General features: G+C 40.4%; 1 protein-coding gene and 1 non-coding gene across 2 annotated transcripts; one reads left to right on the top strand and one right to left on the bottom strand.

Moving 5' to 3' along the window:
• Positions 1-6470: 6470 nt before the first annotated feature.
• LOC140183092 (uncharacterized) lies at positions 6471-7284 on the top strand. The gene is made up of 2 exons (XM_072231105.1): positions 6471-7175; positions 7273-7284. The coding sequence occupies exons 1-2, from the start codon at positions 6471-6473 to the stop codon at positions 7282-7284; spliced, it is 717 nt and encodes a 238-aa protein (XP_072087206.1).
• A 5496-nt stretch (positions 7285-12780) lies between these two features.
• LOC112786991 (small nucleolar RNA R71) lies at positions 12781-12888 on the bottom strand. The gene has a single exon (XR_003194430.1). It is a non-coding gene; the product is annotated as a small nucleolar RNA R71 (small nucleolar RNA).
• Between the last annotated feature and the right edge of the window lie 8905 nt (positions 12889-21793).

Genomic DNA, 21793 nt, shown 5'->3' with positions numbered 1-21793 from the left:
TCCCAAGTCCACTTCAAAGTTCAAGCAAGCAAGCCCACAATTCTCAACCAATAAAGGCCACAAGAAGCATCTAGAATAGAAATTATCATTTAGTTGTAATTTGATTTTAATTTCATTTCATTTTGTAATTTAGGAGAGCCTATATTAAGGCCTTAGTTTCTACATTGAAATTATTTTGGATTGGAGGGGGAGTCCAGAATCACACACATACACATCCCCTGGCACACACCACTGGCAGTGGGTCTTCGAACCCCTCCCTTCCACACTTTTCCTATCTTCCATTTCTTCCATCACCTTGTAAATATTTTAGTTACTAACTCTTTCCATTTGGAGAAAGAGCTCTATCACAATTCAATTGACCAATTGTAGTTTTCATTCTTCTTCTTCTTTCCATTCTCTTGATTTTCTTGAAAGCTTTCGATCTTCATCCAATTGAGCAATTGTCTCGGAAGAGAAATTGTTCATACTTGGATTTCCTCTCAACCTTGGAAGAGAAATGATGAAATCATGCTAGAAATACTTTCTCATGTTGAACTGGGTTGGGAGTTGGATGGATATGGTGACATATAATCCTAATACTTTGGTCTAGAAAAACATGTGGTATAATCAGTGATCGTACTTGATCTCTTCCCATGAGCAATTAGATCAAGGAATTGGGCAATTGTTCAAGCTTAGAGAGATTGAATTGCCAAGGAATTGGGATTCAATCATCTAAGATTGCCAAGAGATCAATGAATGCATGGATTGAGAAAGAGATGAAAATTGTTGATTTAGAGAAGTACATTATCTCCTGATTCCAATGCCTCTTTTTCCTTTTTAGTTGTAACTATTTACTTTTCTGCACTTTACATTTCTTGTAATTTACTTTCTTGTACTTTACTTTCCTTGCCATTTACTTTCTTGGACTTTATTGCTTTCATTTAGTTTCATGTCATTTACATTTCTTGTTTGATTATCTCTCAATTATGCTTGTCTAACTAGAATAATCAATCAACTATTGCTTGCTTAATCCGTTAATCTCTGTGGGATTCGACCTCACTTTTGTGAGTTATTACTTGACGATAATTTGGTATACTTGCTGAAGGAAAGCTGTGGAGATACAAAATTCCACGCATCAGGACGCCAAAGGCAATTCTAGAACTTCACATCAAGTACGGATATTCAGGTTTAGAATAAAATAAATAAGTAAAGAACTTAAACCATAAATAGGGTATTCTAAACTTAGGGGGAATTCTAAGTAATACTAATCACACCACTATATCCCACAGCCTTCGCCAACCTATCTTCTGTGTGATCCCATCGCCACCACCTACCTAACCTCCTCAGCACCAGACAATCACAAATAATACAAGCAAGTAAAACGCAAGTAGTATACATGTACAGAAAGTAAAACAACTAGCAAATAAGCATATTATTCATTTAGGCAAAAGATGCAATTAGGTAAAGCAAACAAACCACACAGTAGATGCACATGATGAATGCCTATCCTACTGGCTTGTGATATCACTTGTCGGTCTATGAATGCCAACCCGACACATCCTTGCTGATGTTGCCTTTCTGCCACGTCCGAGGATACAGCGCCTGGCACGCTTTTGTTTCGAGGATATAGTGCCTAGCACACTATCGTTCCGAGGATATGGTGCCTGGCACACTTGCATGCTCATTCCGAGGATATAGTGCCTAGCACACTCTTGCGACTGAGAAGGAAAACAAGAACAACATCTATTTCATCATAAATCATTCCAGGGATATAGTGCCTGGCACACTTTCCACATCCAACAAGTCCATCCACCTCAATCATCACCAATCATTACCAGTTCTCATATCAATCCACTTTCATTTATCAATTCTCCACATTCAAAGGATATAGTTCCTGACACACTTTCCTTCAATCACTATCATTCAAGGATATAGTGTCTGGCACACTCTCCACATAATTCAATAATTTCATCATTCCTTTCCAAGTTCTCAAGTCATCACAACCATCATCAATTCATGATTTTCCATTATGAACTCATTAGTTCATCAGTTTTCTCAATTCGTTGTCAATAATCACCAAGTTCACTACTCTTCCTTCTCTCTCAACCAAACTCATCCTCAGTACGCCAGAAACCTAAACCTCCGTTCTCTAACATTCCAAGGTAATACCCAAATCAACTCTACCCAAGACCTTATCTATGTTTTAATATCCAAAAAAGGCCAAAAGTCTTAAATAGGTGTCTCAGAAGTTTACAAGTTTGTTAGGAAGGTGAAGCAGTTAAAAACAAGAGTTTAGCTGAAGAACAGGGCATGTGCGTACACACAGGGGTGTGCGTGCGCACGCCCAGGATTTTAAAAAAATGTGTGCATACGCATAGAGGTGTGCGTACGCACAAGTGAAATTTTTTCATTTCTGTTCGCTCGCACAAGACGTGCGAATGCCCTCAACAGAATGCACCTTCTAACGTGTGCGTGCGCATAGGTCTGTGTGTGTGCACAGGTTGTAAAACCTCATTGGTTATGTGTGCACACAGGGAGTGCTAGCACTCCCATCAGTAGCCATTTCCCCGTGTGTGTGTACGCACAAGGCTACGCGTGCGCACCGGTTTAAAATTTCACGGGGTGTGCGTGCGCACATGGCTGTGTGTGCGCACACAAACTTGAAATCACAAAATTCTGCAACATTGCAGAATTTCAGATTTGGACACCAAAATTTGAATGATCATAACTTCCTCTACAATAATCCAAATTTTACAAACTTTATATCAATTTGAAGACTTTTCAATGAACTTTAATTCTAAACAAGTTTCAACAATTTTTGAAAAATGAGGCACAAGTTATGATCCATAAAAAATAAACCCCATTTTTAGGGTTTATCATGTATAGATTTTAAGGGTTTTATCAATGATCTTCCACACTTATTCACGTAAAACTACATGATTTTGTGTTCCTTTCCCAACTTTGCTTCATAGATGAAAACATGCTTCTTTTGCATTAAAATTGATATATTGTAATCCTCCTCTATTACCATTCGATGCCGTGATCCGTTTGTTAAGTAGTTTCAAAAGTTATAGGGCAAAAATGGCCAAGAGGAGTGAAGGAAGCATGCATGAATGGAAGGAGCGTGGAATAAAGTAGAATTTTAGAATTTGGGCATGTGCGCGCACGCGCACCGTAGCGGACGCACGGATGTGCACCCCAGAGCCGGCTAGATGGAGCCGAAGCGAGAAGCCGGCGCGCTTATATGGCTCGGCCATAATTCCTTTGACACGCGCGCACACTGCACGCCTGCGCGTAGGTCGCGAAAGACCCCAGGTGCGCGTACGCGTACTGTGCACGTATGCGCCGATGTGTGCACGTGATTTTTTAAGAGGAAAATGTGACCAGCGAATTTAGGCAGTCCCAGGCCCTATTTTGGAGCAGAATTTTGGAGGGAAAAGCATAAGAAGACCAAGGATTAGGGGGGGTAGGACAATTAAGCATAATTCTAGACATTTTAGGTAGCTAGTTACATTTTGCTTTTAGAGAGAGAAACTCTAACTTCTCTCTAGGATTTCACTTTCTCCATTGTGATTATCCTTTGATTTCTTGGTGAGATCCATTGCTAATTCACTTTTACTTTGATACAAGTTGTAGATCTACTCTTTTTCTACTCTCAATTAGTGTTCTTTTGATTCTATCTCTTGGATCTAGATTTGTGACTTTGTTACTTTGAATTTTGGTTAATGAATTGAGAAATTTCATTCAATTGCTTGATTGTTGATGACTGCTTGGATTAGGTAGCTTTAATTCAATCCTCTTCTTTTAATTTTATCATGTCTTCTACAATTGCCTACCAATTGTTTGTGAAAATGACAACCCTAGCTATAGAGTAGATTTCCCTTACTTGGCTTGGGGGTTGAGTCATTGGAGAAACTTGAGTAGTGGATATAAATTGTTGATTAGGAATTGAGAATTGCTAATTGACTTGGGGTGCACTAAAACTAGACTTCCCTAGGGTGAGACTAGGACTTGTGACTCAAGTTAGTTACTCTCACTTGACTTTCCTCCATTATTAGAGGATTAACTAAGTGAAGCAATAATCAACTCTTATCACAATTGAAGGAAACTATGATGATGGAACTTCCAATGCTTACCCTTAACCAAGGCTTTTATTTCAATTAATTGCTTGTCTACTTTTGTTAGCTTGAATTCTTACACCAACTCTCAAAACCACAAAATACTTTCTAATCAATGATGAGCATTCTAAGGCAAATCCTAATGAGAACGACCCAGGATCAATACTCTCAGTCATAGATTTTAGAATTGTTTGATGCGATATTTGCATGTTGGTTAGACTATACTCACGATTGGATTCATTGCTAATTTCTAACCGGTATAAGAATATTACGTCCATCAAAATGGTGCCGTTGCCGGGGATTTGCTTATGTGTGTCATTCTATTGGTTAGTGTGAATATGTTAATATGTGGACACTTGCATTTCTCTCTTGATTGTTTGTTTATTTGATTGCTAGTTATAATTAGTCTTTGCTTAAATATCACTTGATGTCATGAGCTTCTTATCTCCTTCATTGTATGACGCGTTCACTACCAAATCTGACCTTAGCACCATTTGATTCGTAAATTGAAAGAACTTTACTTCATATTAGGCAAGCTCGGAGGCGGTTAGACTTTGAGGAAGGTGAAAACGTTTTTACCAATTCACCAACCATATCACCGTCATCCAACAAAGGCACTAACTACTCCTCCGTTGATACTACTAATAGTTCTTCTTTTGATCTAGGTGTTGACGAAATGGCCACTCCAAGGAGAGTTGCTCTCAAGGAAGCGGGTGCACCGGACTTTGTTCTCCAACCTCTTCATGTGCTTCATCCAAATTTGAATGCAAACTTTGAACTCAAGACCGCTCTCATCAATCTTCTATCAAAGTTCCATGGACTTTCCACACAAGATCCAATTAGACACCTCAAGGACTTTCATGGTGTATGCTCGACTACTAGGCGGGAAGGATCTGATGAAGTGGCTATATGGTTGTTTGCCTTCCCTTTCTCTCTTGAGGGAAGAGCCAAGGAGTGATTTTATACCTTACCTGGTGATGTTGTCTCCGATTGGGACTTGCTTAGAAGAGAATTCCTTGATAAATTCATGCCCGTGGAAATGACGGACAAGCTAAGGAAGGAGATCTCTTGTATTGTACAAGGTGAAATGGAAACTCTATATGAATATTGGGAACGGTTTCGCAAACTTCTTGACTCATGTCCCAACCACATGATTGACACTCAAGTATTGCTTAGCTATGTGTGCCAAGGCATGAGGGAGCTAGATAAGAATCTATTGGATGCCTCAAGCAATGGTTCTTTGTCAAAGTATAGGATGGCAGAGGAGGCATGACAACTCATTACCAACTTGGCCGAATCCACTCAACATGCTAGGCGGAGAGTCAACCGCCCAAAGGCCGTGAATGAAGTCTTTTCTAGTGGTGAGACCGCCACCCTTACCAAGACCTTGTGTGAGATGACAAGTCTTCTAAAGTAACTCCAAGTGAATCAACCACAACCTCCACCCCCTCCTCAACACCAACAAAGCCAACAGTTAGTCTCCCAAAAAGTATGCGGTATTTACTCATGCTACTCCCACTACACGGATGAATGTCCAAGTCTCCAAGAAGATAACACTCTAGCGGCTACCCACAACTTTTATGATCGCTCCTACTATGAACGCACTTATCAAGGATACCATTCATAAGGGAGCAATTACAACCAAGGGTACCCCCAACAAGGAGGCAACTATAACCAAGGGAGTAACAACCCTAATCAAGGTTAGAGGGATAGCTCCAAGGAGGAAGGGACAATGGAGGTAAGTAAAGATGGAACAACAACACTCCACAAAACCGCTACTCACAAAACCCTCCAAATCAACAACCAAACCAAGGAAGAAACTACCAAACATACATACCACCTCATAGACAACCACTTCCACCCAACCAATCACAAGCACCACAAATCACCTATCCTTCCACTTCCTCAAATCAAGATGAGACACTCTGGTCCATACTCCAAGGGCAAAAAGAACTCCAAAATACACTCAACTCAAGTCTTAATGGCCTCACTTCCGCCCTTCAAGCACTCATTGCTCGCATGGAGCCACCTTCTACCTCCACCCCTCATACTTCAAACTCTAGTGCTATACCTTCTCAACCTCTACCCAACCCCAAGGGTGGCATCAACGCCATACCTTAAGGTCCGGAACTCAATTGAAAGAGAAGGGCTCAAAGGCACCTAGCCCAATGATAGTTGCTCAAGAGGAGGATGGGGTTTAGATAGAAGATATTGAAGAGGAGGAGGAAGCACATGTGGTAGTTGAAGAAGAAGACCCTCAACCATGGAGTAAAATCCCAAGGAAAGAGCAAGTCCTAGAGGAAGTGGCCTAACCAATCCCATTTCCTACATTAGCAAGAAAGGCTAAGAAGCGTATAGAACTTGACCCAAAAAATGGTGGAAATGTTCAAGAAAGTGGAGGTAACTATCTCTCTCTTTGATGCTATACATCAAGTGCCTAAATATGCGAAATTTCTTAAGGACTTGTGTATGAACAAAGATAGAATTCATGAGTTAGAAACCATTCCATTGGGGAGTTCTATTTCGGCTTTGATGGGAGCCATTCCGGAAAAGTGTGTTGATCCGGGCCCTTGTCTAGTCTCTTGTGTCATTGATGGAGTTCAATTCATTGATTGTATGTGTGACCTTGGTGCATGCGTTAGCATTATGCCTCTTTTCGTTTATCATATATTGAAGCTCCCACTGTTGAAGCGGTCGGCGGCTAGGTTTGTCTTGGCGGATAAGAGCATAATAACCGTGACGGGTATTGTGGAGGATGTGTTGGTCAACATAAAGGGTTTCCATATCATTGAGATGCCACCAAGTGAATCCGAAAGGACATCATCTATCCTACTTGGGAGTCCGTTTTTGAGGACCTCTAGATTCAAGTTGGATGCCCATTCGGGAACCTACTCATTTGAGATAGATGGGAGATTTGTAAGTTTTAGCTTAGAAGAAGCAATGAGGCACCCGCCGGAGAACCACTCCATATTTCAGTGTGACTTAATTGACAACATTGTGGCCGAAGTGCATTATGCAAAGCTAGATGAGAAACATGTGAGTGAAGAAAATAGTGAAGACCTAAGTGAAGAAGTTCAAGTGACAAGCCAAGAGCAAAAGCTAGAATTGAAGCCACTACCGCCCCACCTAAAGTACTCATACCTTGATGAAGCCCGCAAGTTCCTGGTGTTTATAGCAAGGGAACTAAATCCTCAACAAGAAGAGAAGTTGCTATGTGTTTTGAGGAAGAACAAAAGGGCAATAGGGTGGAGCCTGGCAGATCTAGTAGGGATAAGTCTCCAAGTGTGTGAGCACCGGATCTTTTTAGAAGAGGAAGCTAGACCCGTAAGACAACCTCAAAGACGATTGAATCCTACCATTTTGGAGGTTGTCAAGAAGGAGGTGACACGGTTACTCGAGAAAGACATCATCTACCCCATTTCGGATAGTGAATGGGTGAGTCCCGTTCAAGTTGTGCCAAAGAAGTCTGGGGTAACCACAATCAAGAATGAAAGCGGGGAGCTCATAGCAACACGGGTGCAAAACTCTTAGCGAGTATGCATAGACTACCGAAGGTTGAACTCGGCCACTACAAAAGATCATTTTCCACTTCCGTTTATCGATCAAATGCTCGATTGATTATTCGGTAAATCCCATTATTTCTTTCTAGATGGCTATTCGGGGTACTTCCAAATACACATTACTCTAGAGGACCAAGAAAAAACAATATTTACTTGCCCTTTTGGAACTTATGCCTATAAGTGTATGCCATTCGGCCTATGCAATGCACCGGCAACTTTCCAAAGGTGCATGATGAGCATATTTGTAGAATTTCTAGAGCAATGTATGGAGGTATTCATGGATGACTTCACGGTATATGGTGATTCTTTTGATCATTGCTTGGATAACCTTGAAAAAGTTTTAGAAAGATGTACTAAAACTAATCTTGTCTTGAATTTTGAGAAGTTCCATTTCATGGTTAGACAAGGCATTGTTTTAGGACATATTGTTTCCAAAGATGGTATTTTCGTGGATCCGGCAAAGATCAATGTTATATCTAGCTTGCCTTACCCCTCTTCCGAGAGGGAAGTCCGTTCTTTCCTTGGACATGCAGGATTTTATCGAAGGTTCATAAAGGACTTTAGTAAGGTAGCGTTGCCTCTATCAAGGTTGTTGCAAAAGGACATTGAGTTTGATCTAAGCAAGGAATGCATGGAGGCATTTGACAAGCTCAAGGTAGCATTGACCCAAGCTCCCATCGTGCGAGGGCCGAATTGGAGTCGGCCATTCGAAATAATGTGTGATGCTTCAAATTTTGCCGTGGGAGCCACGTTAGCACAACGCGAGGGTAAGAATACATATGTCATAGCCTACGCATCAAAAATACTAGATGGACCCCTGATGAGCGGATAATTTATACGCTTTTTGGCATTGTTTTTAGTATGTTTTTAGTAGGATCTAGTTACTTTTAGGGATGTTTTCATTAGTTTTTATGTTAAATTCACATTTTTGGACTTTACTATGAGTTTGTGTGTTTTTCTGTGATTTCAGGTATTTTCTGGCTGAAATTGAGGGACTTGAGCAGAAATCAGATTCAGAGGTTGAAGAAGGACTGCTGATGCTGTTGGATTCTGACCTCCCTGCACTCAAAGTGGATTTTCTGGAGCTACAGAACTTGAAATGGCGCGCTTCCAATTGCGTTGGAAATTAGACATCCAGGGCTTTCCAGAACTATATAATAGTCCATACTTTAGCCAAGAATAGACGACGTAAACGGGCGTTCAATGCTAGCTTTCTACCCAAATCTGGCGTCCAGCGCCAGAAAAGGAGCCAAAACCAGAGTTGAACGCCCAAACTGGCACAAAAGCTGGCGTTCAACTTCAAGAAGCACCTTTACACGTGCAACACTCAGGCTCAGCCCAAACACACACCAAGTGGGCCCAGGAAGTGGATTTATACATCAAATACTTACTCATGTAAACCCTAGTAGCTAGTTTATTATAAATAGGACCTTTTACTATTGTATTAGGCATCTTTTGATCATCTTTGGATCTTTTGATCATCTTAGGATCTTAGGATCATCTTTGAACGCATTGTTCTTAGAATTTGGGGGCTGGCCATCTCGGCTATGCCTGGACCTTCACTTATGTATTTTCATACGGTAGAGTTTCTACACTCCATAGATTAAGGTGTAGAGCTCTGCTGTTCCTCAAAGATTAATGCAAAGTACTACTGTTTTCTATTCAATTAATCTTATTTCACTTCCAAGATATCCATTCGCACCCAAGAACGTGATGAAGGTGATGATTATGTGTGACGCTCATCATCCTTCTCCTTTATGAACGCGTGCCTGACAAACACTCCCGTTCTACATGAAATAAGCTAGAATGAATATCTCTTAGATCTCCTAACCGGAATCTTCGTGGCGTATGCTAGAATGATGGCGGCATTCAAGAGAATCCGGAAAGTCTAAACCTTGTCTGTGGTATTCCGAGTAGGATTCAATGATTGAATGACTGTGACGAGCTCCGAACTCGCGATTGCAAGGCGTTAGTGACAGACGCAAAAGGATAGTAAATCCTATTCCAGCATGATCGAGAACCGACAGATGAATAGCTGTGCCGTGACAGGGTGCGTGAGCATATTATTCACTGAGAGGATAAGATGAAGCCATTGGCAAGGGTGATGCCTCCAGACGATTAGCCGTGCCGTGACAGGGCATTGGATCATTTTCCCGAGAGATGACCGAAAGTAGCCATTGACAGTGGTGATGTATCACATAAAGCCAGCCATGGAAAGGAGTAAGACTGATTGGATGAAGATAGCAGGAAAGCAGAGGTTCAGAGGAACGAAAAGCATATCCATTCGCTTATCTGAAATTCCTACCAATGATTTACATAAGTACCTCTATCCCTATTCTATTATTTATTATTCAAAAACACCATTATCCATTTATATCTGCCTAACTGAGATTTACAAGGTGACCATAGCTTGCTTCATACCAACAATCTCCGTGGGATTCGACCCTTACTCACGTAAGGTATTACTTGGACGACCCAGTGCACTTGCTGGTCAGTTGTATCGAAGTTGTGACAAATTATGAATGTGTAATCACGATTACGCGTACCAAGTTGCTCACGTTGCCAGGGATTGTTCGAGTCTGGACATCACAATTTCGTGCACCACGTTTTTGGCGCCGTTGCCGGGGATTGTTTGAGTTTTCGGCAAGCTTTTGGTCCGGTAACATCAGTGCCAAGTTTGGATCCGGCAACAACGCCAAGCTTTTGGTGCCGTTGCCGGGGATTGTTCGAGTTTGGGCAACTGACGGTTCATCTTGTTGCTCAGATTAGGTAATTTTCTTTTTATTTTATTTTCAAAAATTTTTCAAAAATATTTCTAAAATTTTCTCATCTGTTTTCGAAAATAATAAAAATGTTTTCAAAAAATTTTTATTCAAAATTTTTAAGAATGAATTCTAGTGTTTCATGAAGCATGTTGAAGCCTGGCTGGCTGTAAAGCCATGTCTATTCCTTTGGGAATGAGTATGTCAGGCATGTCATATCTGAATTACATGCTGAAGCTTGGCTGGCCATTGGCCATGTCTAGTGTTTTGGACCGGAGCTTTCATTGAAAGCTTGGCTGTCTAGTGAGCCATGTCTAATTCCTGGACTGAAGCTTTAGACTAAGAATGCAAGATTCCTGGAATTCATATTAAAAATTTTGGAATCCTTATTTTTCTTTTTCATATAATTTTCGAAAAAAATCCAAAAAAATTAGAAAATCATAAAAATCAAAAATATTTTTCTGTTTCTTGTTTGAGTCTTGAGTCACATTATAAGTTTGGTGTCACTTGCATATGCATCTTGCATTTTTTCGAAAATATCATGCATTCATAGTGTTCTTCATGATCTTCAAGTTGTTCTTGGTACGTCTTCTTGTTTGATCTTGATGATTTTTTGTTTTGTGTCTTTTCATGTTTTTCATATGCATTCTTGAATTCTTAGTGTCTAAGCATTAAAGAATTCTAAGTTTGGTGTCTTGCATGTTTTCTTTGCATTAAAAATTTTTCAAAAATGTGTTCTTGATATTCATCATGATCTTCATAATGTTCTTGGTGTTCATCTTGACATTCATAGCATTGTTGCATGCATTCATTGTTTTGATCTAAAAATTTCATGCATTGCATCATTTTTCTTGTTTTTCTCTTGCATCATAAAAATTCAAAAATAAAAAAAATATCTTTCCCTTTTTCTCTCATCAAATTCGAAAATTTGGGTTGACTTTTTCAAAAATTTTTAAAATCAAGTTGTTTCTTATGAGTCAAATCAAATTTTCAATTTGAAAATCTTATCTTTTTCAAAATCTTTTTCAAAAATCAAATCTTTTTCAAAATTCTTAGTTATTTTCGAAAATTCCAAAAATATTTTTCAAAAAAAATCTTTTTCTTATTTTTATATCAAATTTTCGAAAATAACATAATCAATTAATGTTTTGATTCAAAAAGTTGAAGTTTGTTACTTGCTTGTTAAGAAAGATTCAAACTTTAAGTTCTAGAATCATATCTTGTGATTTCTTATGAATCAAGTCATTAATTGAGATTTTAAAAATCAAATCTTTTTCAAAACTAACTTCTAAAATATCTTCTTATCTATTCTTTTTCAAAAATATCTTTTCAAAATATCTTTTCTAACTTCCTAACTTCTTATCTTTTCAAAATTTGTTTCAACTAACTAACTAACTTTTTGTTTGTTTCTTAACTTTTTCAAAACTACCTAACTAACTCTCTCTCTCTAATTTTTGAAAATATCTTCCCTCTTTTTCAAAAATTTCTTTTTAATTAACTAATTATTCTTATTTTTTATTTTTTTATTTTTGACTTTAAAAATTTTCGAAAATTACTAACATTTTTCAAAAACCATTTTCGAAAATCACTAACTCTTTTTCAAAAAAATATTTTCGAAAATTCTCCCTCTCCCATCTCATTCTATTTATTCATTCATATCCTAACATCTCATCTCACATCTCTGCCATCCTCACAGTTGTGTTTCTTCCATTATATTACATTCTTTGTCTCCCCCTCTTCTTCTACTCACACAGGGATCCCTATACTGTGGGATAAAGGATCTCTATTATTATTATTATTATTTTTCTGTGCCTTCTTCTTTGTCATATGAGCAGGAGCAAGGATAAGAACATTCTTGTGGAAGCAGATCCAGAACCTGAAAGGACTCTAAAGAAAAAATTAAGAGAAGCTAAATTACAACAATCCAGAGAAAACCTTTCAGAAATTTTCGAACAAGAGAAGGAGATGGCAGCCGAAAATAATAATAATGTAAGGAAGATGCTTGGTGACTTTACTGCACCTAATTCCAATTTACATGGAAGAAGCATCTCCATTCCTGCCATTGGAGCAAACAACTTTGAGCTGAAACCTCAATTAGTTTCTCTGATGCAGCAGAATTGCAAGTTTTTTGGACTTCCATCTGAAGATCCTTTTCAGTTCTTAACTGAATTCTTGCAGATATGTGATACTGTTAAGACTAATGGAGTAGATCCTGAAGTCTACAGGCTCATGCTTTTCCCTTTTGCTGTAAGAGACAGAGCTAGATTATGGTTGGATTCTCAACCCAAAGACAGCCTAAACTCTTGGGATAAGCTGGTCACGGCTTTCTTATCCAAGTACTTTCCTCCTCAAAAGCTGAGCAAGCTTAGAGCTGATGTTCAAACTTTCAGACAGAAAGAAGGTGAATCCCTCTATGAAGCTTGGGAAAGATACAAACAGTTGACCAAAAAGTGTCCTTCTGACATGCTTTCAAAATGGACCATCCTGGATATATTCTATGATGGTTTATCTGAGCTATCAAAGATGTCACTGGACACTTCTGCAGGTGGATCCATTCACCTAAAGAAAACGCCTGTAGAAGCTCAAGAACTCATTGACATGGTTGCTAATAACCAGTTCATGTACACTTCTGAAAGGAATCCTGTGAGTAATGGGACGCCTATGAAGAAGGGAGTTATTGAAGTTGATAATCTGAATGCCATATTGGCTCAGAATAAAATATTGACTCAGCAAGTCAATATGATCTCTCAGAGTCTGCATGGAATGCAAGCTGCATCCAACAGTACTCAAGAGGCTTCTCATGAAGAAGAAGCTTATGATCCTGAGAACCCTGCAATAGCAGAGGTGAATTATTTAGGTGAACCTTATGGAAACACCTATAACTCATCATGGAGAAATCATCCAAATTTCTCATGGAAGGATCAAAAGTCTCAACAAGGCTTTAATAATGGTGGAAGAAACAGGTTTAACAATAATAAACCTTTTCCATCATCCGCTCAGCAACAGACAGAGAACTCTGAACAAAATGCTTCTAATTTAGCAAATCTAGTCTCTGATCTATCTAAGGCCACTGTCAGTTTCATGAATGAAACAAGGTCTTCCATTAGAAATTTGGAAGCACAAGTGGGCCAGCTGAGTAAAAGGATCACTGAAATCCCTCCCAGTACTCTCCCAAGCAATACAGAAGAGAACCCAAAAGGAGAGTGCAAGGCCATTAACATAAGCGCCATGGCCGAACCTGCAAGGGGAGTGGAGGACATGAATTCCAAGGAGGAAGACCTCCTGGGACGTCCAGTGACCAATAAGGAGCTTCCCTCTGAGGAACCAAAGGACTCTGAGGCTCATCTAGAGACCATAGAGATTCCATTGAACCTCCTTATGCCCTTCATTAGCTCTGATGAGTATTCCTCTTCTGAAGAGAATGAGGATGTTACTGAAGAGCAAACTGCCAAGTTTCTTGGTGCAATCATGAAGCTGAATGCCAAATTATTTGGCATTGATACTTGGGAAGTTGGACCTCCCTTGTTCATCAATGAACTAAGTGATCTGGATCAACTGACATTGCCTCAGAAGAGACAGGATCCTGGAAAGTTCATAATACCCTATACCATAGGCACCATGATCTTTAAGGCTCTGTGTGACCTTGGTTCAGGAATAAACCTCATGTCCCTCTCTGTAATAGAGAAACTGGGAATCTATGGGGTGCAAGCTGCTAGAATCTCATTAGAGATGGCAGACAACTCAAGAAAACAGGCTTATGGACAAGTAGAGGATGTGCTAGTAAAGGTTGAGGGCCTTTACATCCCTACTGATTTCATAGTCCTGGATACTGGAAAGGAAGAGGATGAATCCATCATCCTAGGAAGACCTTTCCTGGCCACAGCAAGAGCTGTGATTGATGTTGACAGAGGTGAAATAGTCCTTCAATGGAATGAGGACTCCCTTGTGTTTAAAACTCAAGGATCTCCCTCTGTAACCATGGAGAGGAAGCAGAAAAAGCTTCTCTCAAAGCAGAGTCAACCAGAGCCCCCACAGTCAAACTCTAAGTATGGTGTTGGAGAGTCTCAACAAAGCTCTGCACATCTGTGAGGCTCCATGAGAGCCCACTGTCAAGCTATTGACACTAAAGAAGCGCTTGTTGGGAGGCAACCCAATTTTTATCTATCTAACTATATTTTTCTTAGTTATATGTCTTTGTAGGTTCATGATCATGTGGAGTCACAAAATCAATAGAAAAATTGAAAACGGAATCAAAAACAGCAGAAGAAAAATCACACCCTGGAGGAGCATCTGTCTGGCGTTCAGCGCCAGAACAGAGCATGGTTCTGGCGCTGAACGCCCAAAATGGGCATCTTATGGGCGCTGAACGCCAGAACAAGCATGGTTCTGGCGTTCAACGCCAGAAATGGCTAGTAAATGGGCGTTGAACGCCCAAAATGGGCACCAACCTGGCGCTGAACGCCCAGAGTTGTGTGCACGGGCATTTTGCATGCCTAAATTGGTGCAGGGATGTAAATGCCTTGACACCTCAAGATCTGTGGACCCCACAGGATCATCTCAGGATCTGTGGACCCACAGGATCATCTCAGGATCTGTGAATCTCACAGGATCCCCACCCACCTCACCCTCTATCTCTCCATTCATGACCATCCCTTCTGTTTTCCATCCACCACTCACATCCATACACACATCCCTCCATCTCCTCCATATCATATTCTTCTTCTATTACTTCTTCTTTTGCTCGAGGGCGAGCAACATTCTAAGTTTGGTGTGGTAAAAGTATAGCTTTTTTGTTTTTTTCCATAACCATTGATGGCACCTAAGGCCAGAGAAACCTCTAGAAAGAGGAAAGGGAAGACAAAAGCTTCCATCAAGGGTCTATAGCTCAGTGGTAGAACATTTGACTGCAAATCAAGAGATTCCTGAGATACCTCAGGGGATACATTTTATTCCACACAATTATTGGAAGCAACTAAGGGTGGAACATCAAGAGCACTCCATCATCCTTCATGAAATCAGAGAATATCTAAAAGCAATGAAGGAGGAGCAACAAAGACAAGGAAGAGACATAGAAGAGCTCAAGGACATCATTGGTTCCTCAAGAAGGAAACGCCACCATCACTAAGGTGGATTCATTCCTTGTTCTTATTTCTCTGTTTTTCATTTTCTATGTTATGTGCTTATCTATGTTTATGCCTTCATTACATGATCATTAGTAGTAGTAACTATGTCTTAAAAGTTATGAATGTCCTATGAATCCATCACCTCTCTTAAATGAAAAATGTTTTAAATCAAAAGAACAAGAAGTACATGAGTTTCGAATTTCTCCTTGAACTTAGCTTAATTATATTGATGTGGTGACAATGCTTCTTGTTTTCTGAATGAATGCCTGAACAGTGCATATATCTTTTGAAGTTGTTGTTTAAGAATGTTAAATATGTTGGCTCTTGAAAGAATGATGACTAGGAGACATGTTATTTGATAATCTGAAAAATCATAAAAATGATTCTTGAAGCAAGAAAAAGCAGCAAAGAACAAAGCTTGTAGAAAAAAAAAAAGAAAAAAAAATAGGCAAAAAAAAAATAATAGAAAGAAAAAGAAAAAGCAAGCAGAAAAAGCCAATAACCCTTAAAACCAAAAGGCAAGGGCAATAAAAAGGATCCCAAGGCTTTGAGCATCAATGGATAGGAGGGCCTAAATGAATAAAATCCTGGTCTAAGCGGCTAAACCAAGATGTCCCTTACCATGTGCTTGTGGCGTGTAGGTGTCAAGTGAAAACTTGAGACTGAGCGGTTAAAGTCAAGGTCCAAAGCAAAAAAAGAATGTGCTTAAGAACCCTGGACACCTCTAATTGGGGACTTTAGCAAAGCTAAGTCACAATCTGAAAAGGTTCACCCAATTATGTGTCTGTGGCATTTATGTATCCGGTGGTAATACTGGAAAACAAAGTGCTTAGGGCCATGGCCAAGACTCATAAAGAAGCTGTGTTCAAGAATCATCATACTGAACTAGGAGAGTCAATAACACTATTCAAAATCTGAAGTTCCTATAGATGCCAATCATTCTGAACCTCAATGGATAAAGTGAGATGCCAAAACTACTCAAGAGGCAAAAAGCTATAAGTCCCACTCATATGATTGAAGCTATGTTTCACTGATAGTTTGGAATTTATAGTATATTCTCTTCTTTTTATCCTATTTAATTTTCAGTTGCTTGGGGACAAGCAACAATTTAAGTTTGGTTTTGTGATGAGCGGATAATTTATACGCTTTTTGGCATTGTTTTTAGTATGTTTTTAGTAGGATCTAGTTACTTTTAGGGATGTTTTCATTAGTTTTTATGTTAAATTCACATTTCTGGACTTTACTATGAGTTTGTGTGTTTTTCTGTGATTTCAGGTATTTTTTGGCTGAAATTGAGGGACTTGAGCAGAAATCAGATTCAGAGGTTGAAGAAGGACTGCTGATGCTGTTGGATTCTGACCTCCCTGCATTCAAAGTGGATTTTGTGGAGCTACAGAACTCGAAATAGCGCGCTTTCAATTGCGTTGGAAAGTAGACATCCAGGGCTTTCCAGAAATATATAATAGTCCATACTTTGGCCAAGAATAGATGACGTAAACTGGCGTTCAACGCCAGCTTTCTACCCAAATCTGGCGTCCAGCGCCAGAAAAGGAGCCAAAACCAGAGTTGAACGCCCAAACTGGCACAAAAGCTGGCGTTCAACTCCAAGAAGGACCTCTACACGTGAAACACTCAGGCTCAGCCCAAACACACACCAAGTGGGCCCAGGAAGTGGATTTATACATCAAATACTTACTCATGTAAACCCTAGTAGCTAGTTTATTATAAATAGGACCTTTTACTATTGTATTAGGCATCTTTTGATCATCTTTGGATCTTTTGATCATCTTAGGATCTTAGGATCATCTTTGAACGCATTGTTCTTAGAATTTGGGGGCTGGCCATCTCGGCCATGCCTGGACCTTCACTTATGTATTTTCATACGGTAGAGTTTCTACACTCCATAGATTAAGGTGTGGAGCTCTGCTGTTCCTCAAAGATTAATGCAAAGTACTACTGTTTTCTATTCAATTCATCTTATTTCACTTCCAAGATATCCATTCGCACCCAAGAACGTGATGAAGGTGATGATTAAGTGTGACGCTCATCATCCTTCTCCTTTATGAACGCGTGCCTGACAAACACTCCCGTTCTACATGAAATAAGCTAGAATGAATATCTCTTAGATCTCCTAACCGGAATCTTCGTGGGGTACGCTAGAATGATGGCGGCATTCAAGAGAATCCGGAAAGTCTAAACCTTGTCTGTGGTATTCCGAGTAGGATTCAATGATTGAATGACTGTGACGAGCTCCGAACTCGCGATTGCAGGGCGTTAGTGACAGACGCAAAAGGATAGTAAATGCTATTCCAGCATGATCGGGAACCGACAGATGAATAGCCGTGCCGTGACAGGGTGCGTGAGCATATTATTCACTGAGAGGATAAGATGAAGCCATTGGCAAGGGTGATGCCTCCAGACGATTAGCCGTGCCGTGACAGGGCATTGGATCATTTTCCTGAGAGATGACCGAAAGTAGCCATTGACAGTGGTGATGTATCACATAAAGCCAGCCATGGAAAGGAGTAAGACTGATTGGATGAAGATAGCAGGAAAGCAGAGGTTCAGAGGAACGAAAAGCATCTCCATTCGCTTATCTGAAATTCCTACCAATGATTTACATAAGTACCTCTATCCCTATTCTATTATTTATTATTCGAAAACACCATTATCCATTTATATCTGCCTAACTGAGATTTACAAGGTGACCATAGCTTGCTTCATACCAACAATCTCCATGGGATTCGACCTTTACTCACGTAAGGTATTACTTGGACGACCCAGTGCACTTGCTGGTCAGTTGTATCGAAGTTGTGACAAATTATGAATGTGTAATCACGATTACGCGTACCAAGTTGCTCACGTTGCCATGGATTGTTCGAGCCTGGACATCACAATTTCGTGCACCAACCCCAATCCAACTACACTACCACCGAAAAAGAACTATTAGCATAGTTTTCGCTTTGGACAAGTTCCGAGCATATCTAATTGGTTCAAAGGTGGTAGTGTACTTGGATCATGCGGCGTTAAAGTATTTGTTGGCTAAGAAGGAATCCAAACCGAGATTGATTAGATGGGTTTTATTGTTGCAAGAATTTGATTTGGAAATTAAGGATAGGAGTGGTACGCAAAACCTAGTGGCGGACCACTTAAGTCGCCTTGAACACACCAAAGGCAATACCACTCCTATTAATGACTCTTTTCCCTTTGAAGGCTTGCATGCAATCTCGGAAACCATTCCTTGGTATGCACCAATTGCCAATTACTTGGTATCTCGCTCCTTCCCTCCTAATCTCTCCAAACATCAAAGGGATAAGCTAAAAAGCGAATCCAAATACTATGTGTGGAATGACCCATACCTTTGGAGATGTGGGGTGGATCAAGTAATTCGGAGGTGCATTCCACAAACCGAATTCCACTCAATCTTGGAAGCTTGCCACTCCTCCGAAGGAGGAGGCCATTTTGGACCTCAAAGGACGGCAAGGAAAATCCTAGATTGTGGATTTTGGTGGCCAACTCTTTTCAAGGACTCTTCTCATTTTTGTAAATCTTGTTCTCAATGCATTAGATTTGGTAATATCTTTAAGAAGGATATGAAATTCCCCAACAAACTATGCTATTTTGTGAGATTTTTGATGTATGGGGAATCGACTTCATGGGGCCATTCCCAAATTCTAATGGTTTTCTCTACATTCTACTTGCCGTTGATTATGTGTGCAAATGGGTGGAAGCGATACGCACCCAGAAGGACGATGCTAATGTGAACCTTTCCTTTGTGAGAAATAACATCATTTATAGATTTGGGTCGCCACGAGCAATCGTGAGCGACCAAGGTTCACATTTATGCAATAAGAGAATGGAAGGGCTAATGAAGAAATATGGCATCATGCATAAAGTAGCTACGGCCTACCACCCACAAACAAACGGCCAAGCCGAGGTTTCTAATCGGGAGATTAAACGCATCTTGGAAAGAATTGTGAAACCCAATAGGAAAGATTGGAGTGCTAAGCTCACCGATGCATTATGGGCCTACCAAATGGCATACAAAACGCCAATTGGCATGAGTCCCTTTTGGTTGGTGTATGGTAAAGCTTGCCACTTACCGGTAGAGATAGAGCACAAAGCATATTGGGCCATCAAGGAGTGAAATCTAAGTTTGGGTAGAGCCTGAGTTGAGAAGAAGCTATAACTAGCGGAGTTCGAATGTTTGAGGATTGAAGCTTATGAGAATTCTAGACTTTACAAGGAGAAATTGAAAGCCGTGCATGATAAGAACATAAGAGGTAAAGAATTCTATATTGAGATTGTTGCCTAGAAAACTAAGGTAAAAATGGGAAGGCCCATATCAAGTAGAGAAAGCGGAACCCTATGGGGTTTACCATTTGCGCCATCCCTCAAGTCCGGATATCTTCAAGGTCAATGGGAACCGTCTTAAGTTGTATCATGGTGAGCAAATGAAGAGCAACAAGGAGATTGAGGTATTCCTTTTGGAAGATGCACCTCTTGGCAAAGAGCAATGAGCTAGTGAAAGTCCAATTTAAGGACATTAAACAAAAGTGCTAGGTGGGAGACACCCCACCATGGTGAGATCTATCCTTTTTACCTTTTTGTATATAGTCTTGAATTCTTCATTGTTTTGTAATTGGTTAGCCATAATATTGTTTGATTAGATTTGATTGTGAACACCTTGGATAACTTGTTCATGAAGATTTGCATTGATTTTTCAATGGATGGATTGATTGTGTGGTAGAAGAACACCCCATCTTTGGGTATTGCATTAAGTTTTGGGTATTTTTTACCCCTTTAGCTTGTTTGGCTACTAAATTAATAATAAATAGGCATTCTTCATGTCCATGAAAAAAAAGGTGTGTGTGGGGGGGGGGGTTGCGCGTGCGCGCACTATGCGCGTACGCGCCCATAGGCACTCGCAGCTCCTGGGTCATTTTCTAGAGAGTTGTGCCAATGGTGTGCCAATTCTGAGCCCTGGGCATATCGCCACTCACGCGTACGCGCACTTGGCGAGTACGCGCCCATGGCCCCATTCGCGCGCACTAGCCGCGTCTGCGCCGATGTCGCCAAATGCAGTCCTGAGCCATTTTCCCGAGAGTTATGCCCAAGTTGGGCCAATATCATGCCAATAGCCTGACTCCACTGGCGCGTACATGCACCTGGCGCGCACGCGCACCTTGAAAAAAATGCACATCAATGCGCGAGCACACCGTGCGCGTCTGCGTCGATCGTGAAAATTCATTTTCTGGTACTTCTTCCCGAGAGTTGAGCCAGAGTTGTGCCCAACTTATGCTAAGAGCACAACCCAGTTGCACACGCAAGCGCACTTTGTGCTAGCGCGCACACCCGCTATCACGCACTTCGCGCGTACGCGCACTGTGTGCGTACGCACCCATGCTAATTTTCGCGCACGCGTGCATGGCGCGCGCGCGCCGGTCACGCAGATCAATTGCATTCCAGCGCGCCCTTTTCTTTCAATTTCTCTTCCCACTTCTTACCATCACCCTTCTTCTTAACTTCTACTCCCTCCTACCACTTCTACCACCCCTCCTCCGACCACCACCAGCGTTGACCACCACCTCCGGCGGTCCCATACCATTCTTTCTCCTATCCTCTCTCATATTCCTCACTACCTCCTTTCTCACTTACATACCCCATTTCTCTTCTTCTTTTCAAGGTACTCTCATTTTTTTCCTTTCTTTTATTTTTCTTGTTTAGCTCTCTCTTTTCCTTCTTCCTTTCCTTAGTTACATTCCCTTACTCTTCTTCTTAGTTAGTTTTCTTTCATGTTTTCTTTGTTTGTTAGTTTTTCTTTCCTTTTCATTTTCTTATGGGTGTTAAAAGTGGGGATTACACTTGCATTAATGAATTGGATTGTCTTAATTGCTTTCCCTTGCAATGTGTGGTATGCTATGATGATTGATGATGCTTTGTGGGATGTTACATTGTCACTCTTCTCTCATTTTTGTCATAAAAAGGGATGTACACCAAGTGTTTGATGGAAGACCCACATGACTTTTTGGAGTTCCATTTGACTTAGATCTTCTATTTTAGTGTTCTTTCTCATTCACTTGCATGTTCTTATATGCATTGAGCTTAATACTATTCTTGCTTCATTTCTACATGCTCATCCCTTAACTCTTGCCTCTTGATTATTGATGTTGAGAGTGTATGCTTCTCGTGCTTATTGGTTGCATGCTTTTACCACTCCTACATCCCATGCTAGTGATTAGCCATGATTT

Source organism: Arachis hypogaea, chromosome 20 (genome assembly GCF_003086295.3).
Source record: "Arachis hypogaea cultivar Tifrunner chromosome 20, arahy.Tifrunner.gnm2.J5K5, whole genome shotgun sequence".
Taxonomy (NCBI): domain Eukaryota; kingdom Viridiplantae; phylum Streptophyta; class Magnoliopsida; order Fabales; family Fabaceae; genus Arachis; species Arachis hypogaea.
Note: the sequence above shows the minus strand (reverse complement) of the source record. Positions and strands in the feature narration are given on the sequence as shown.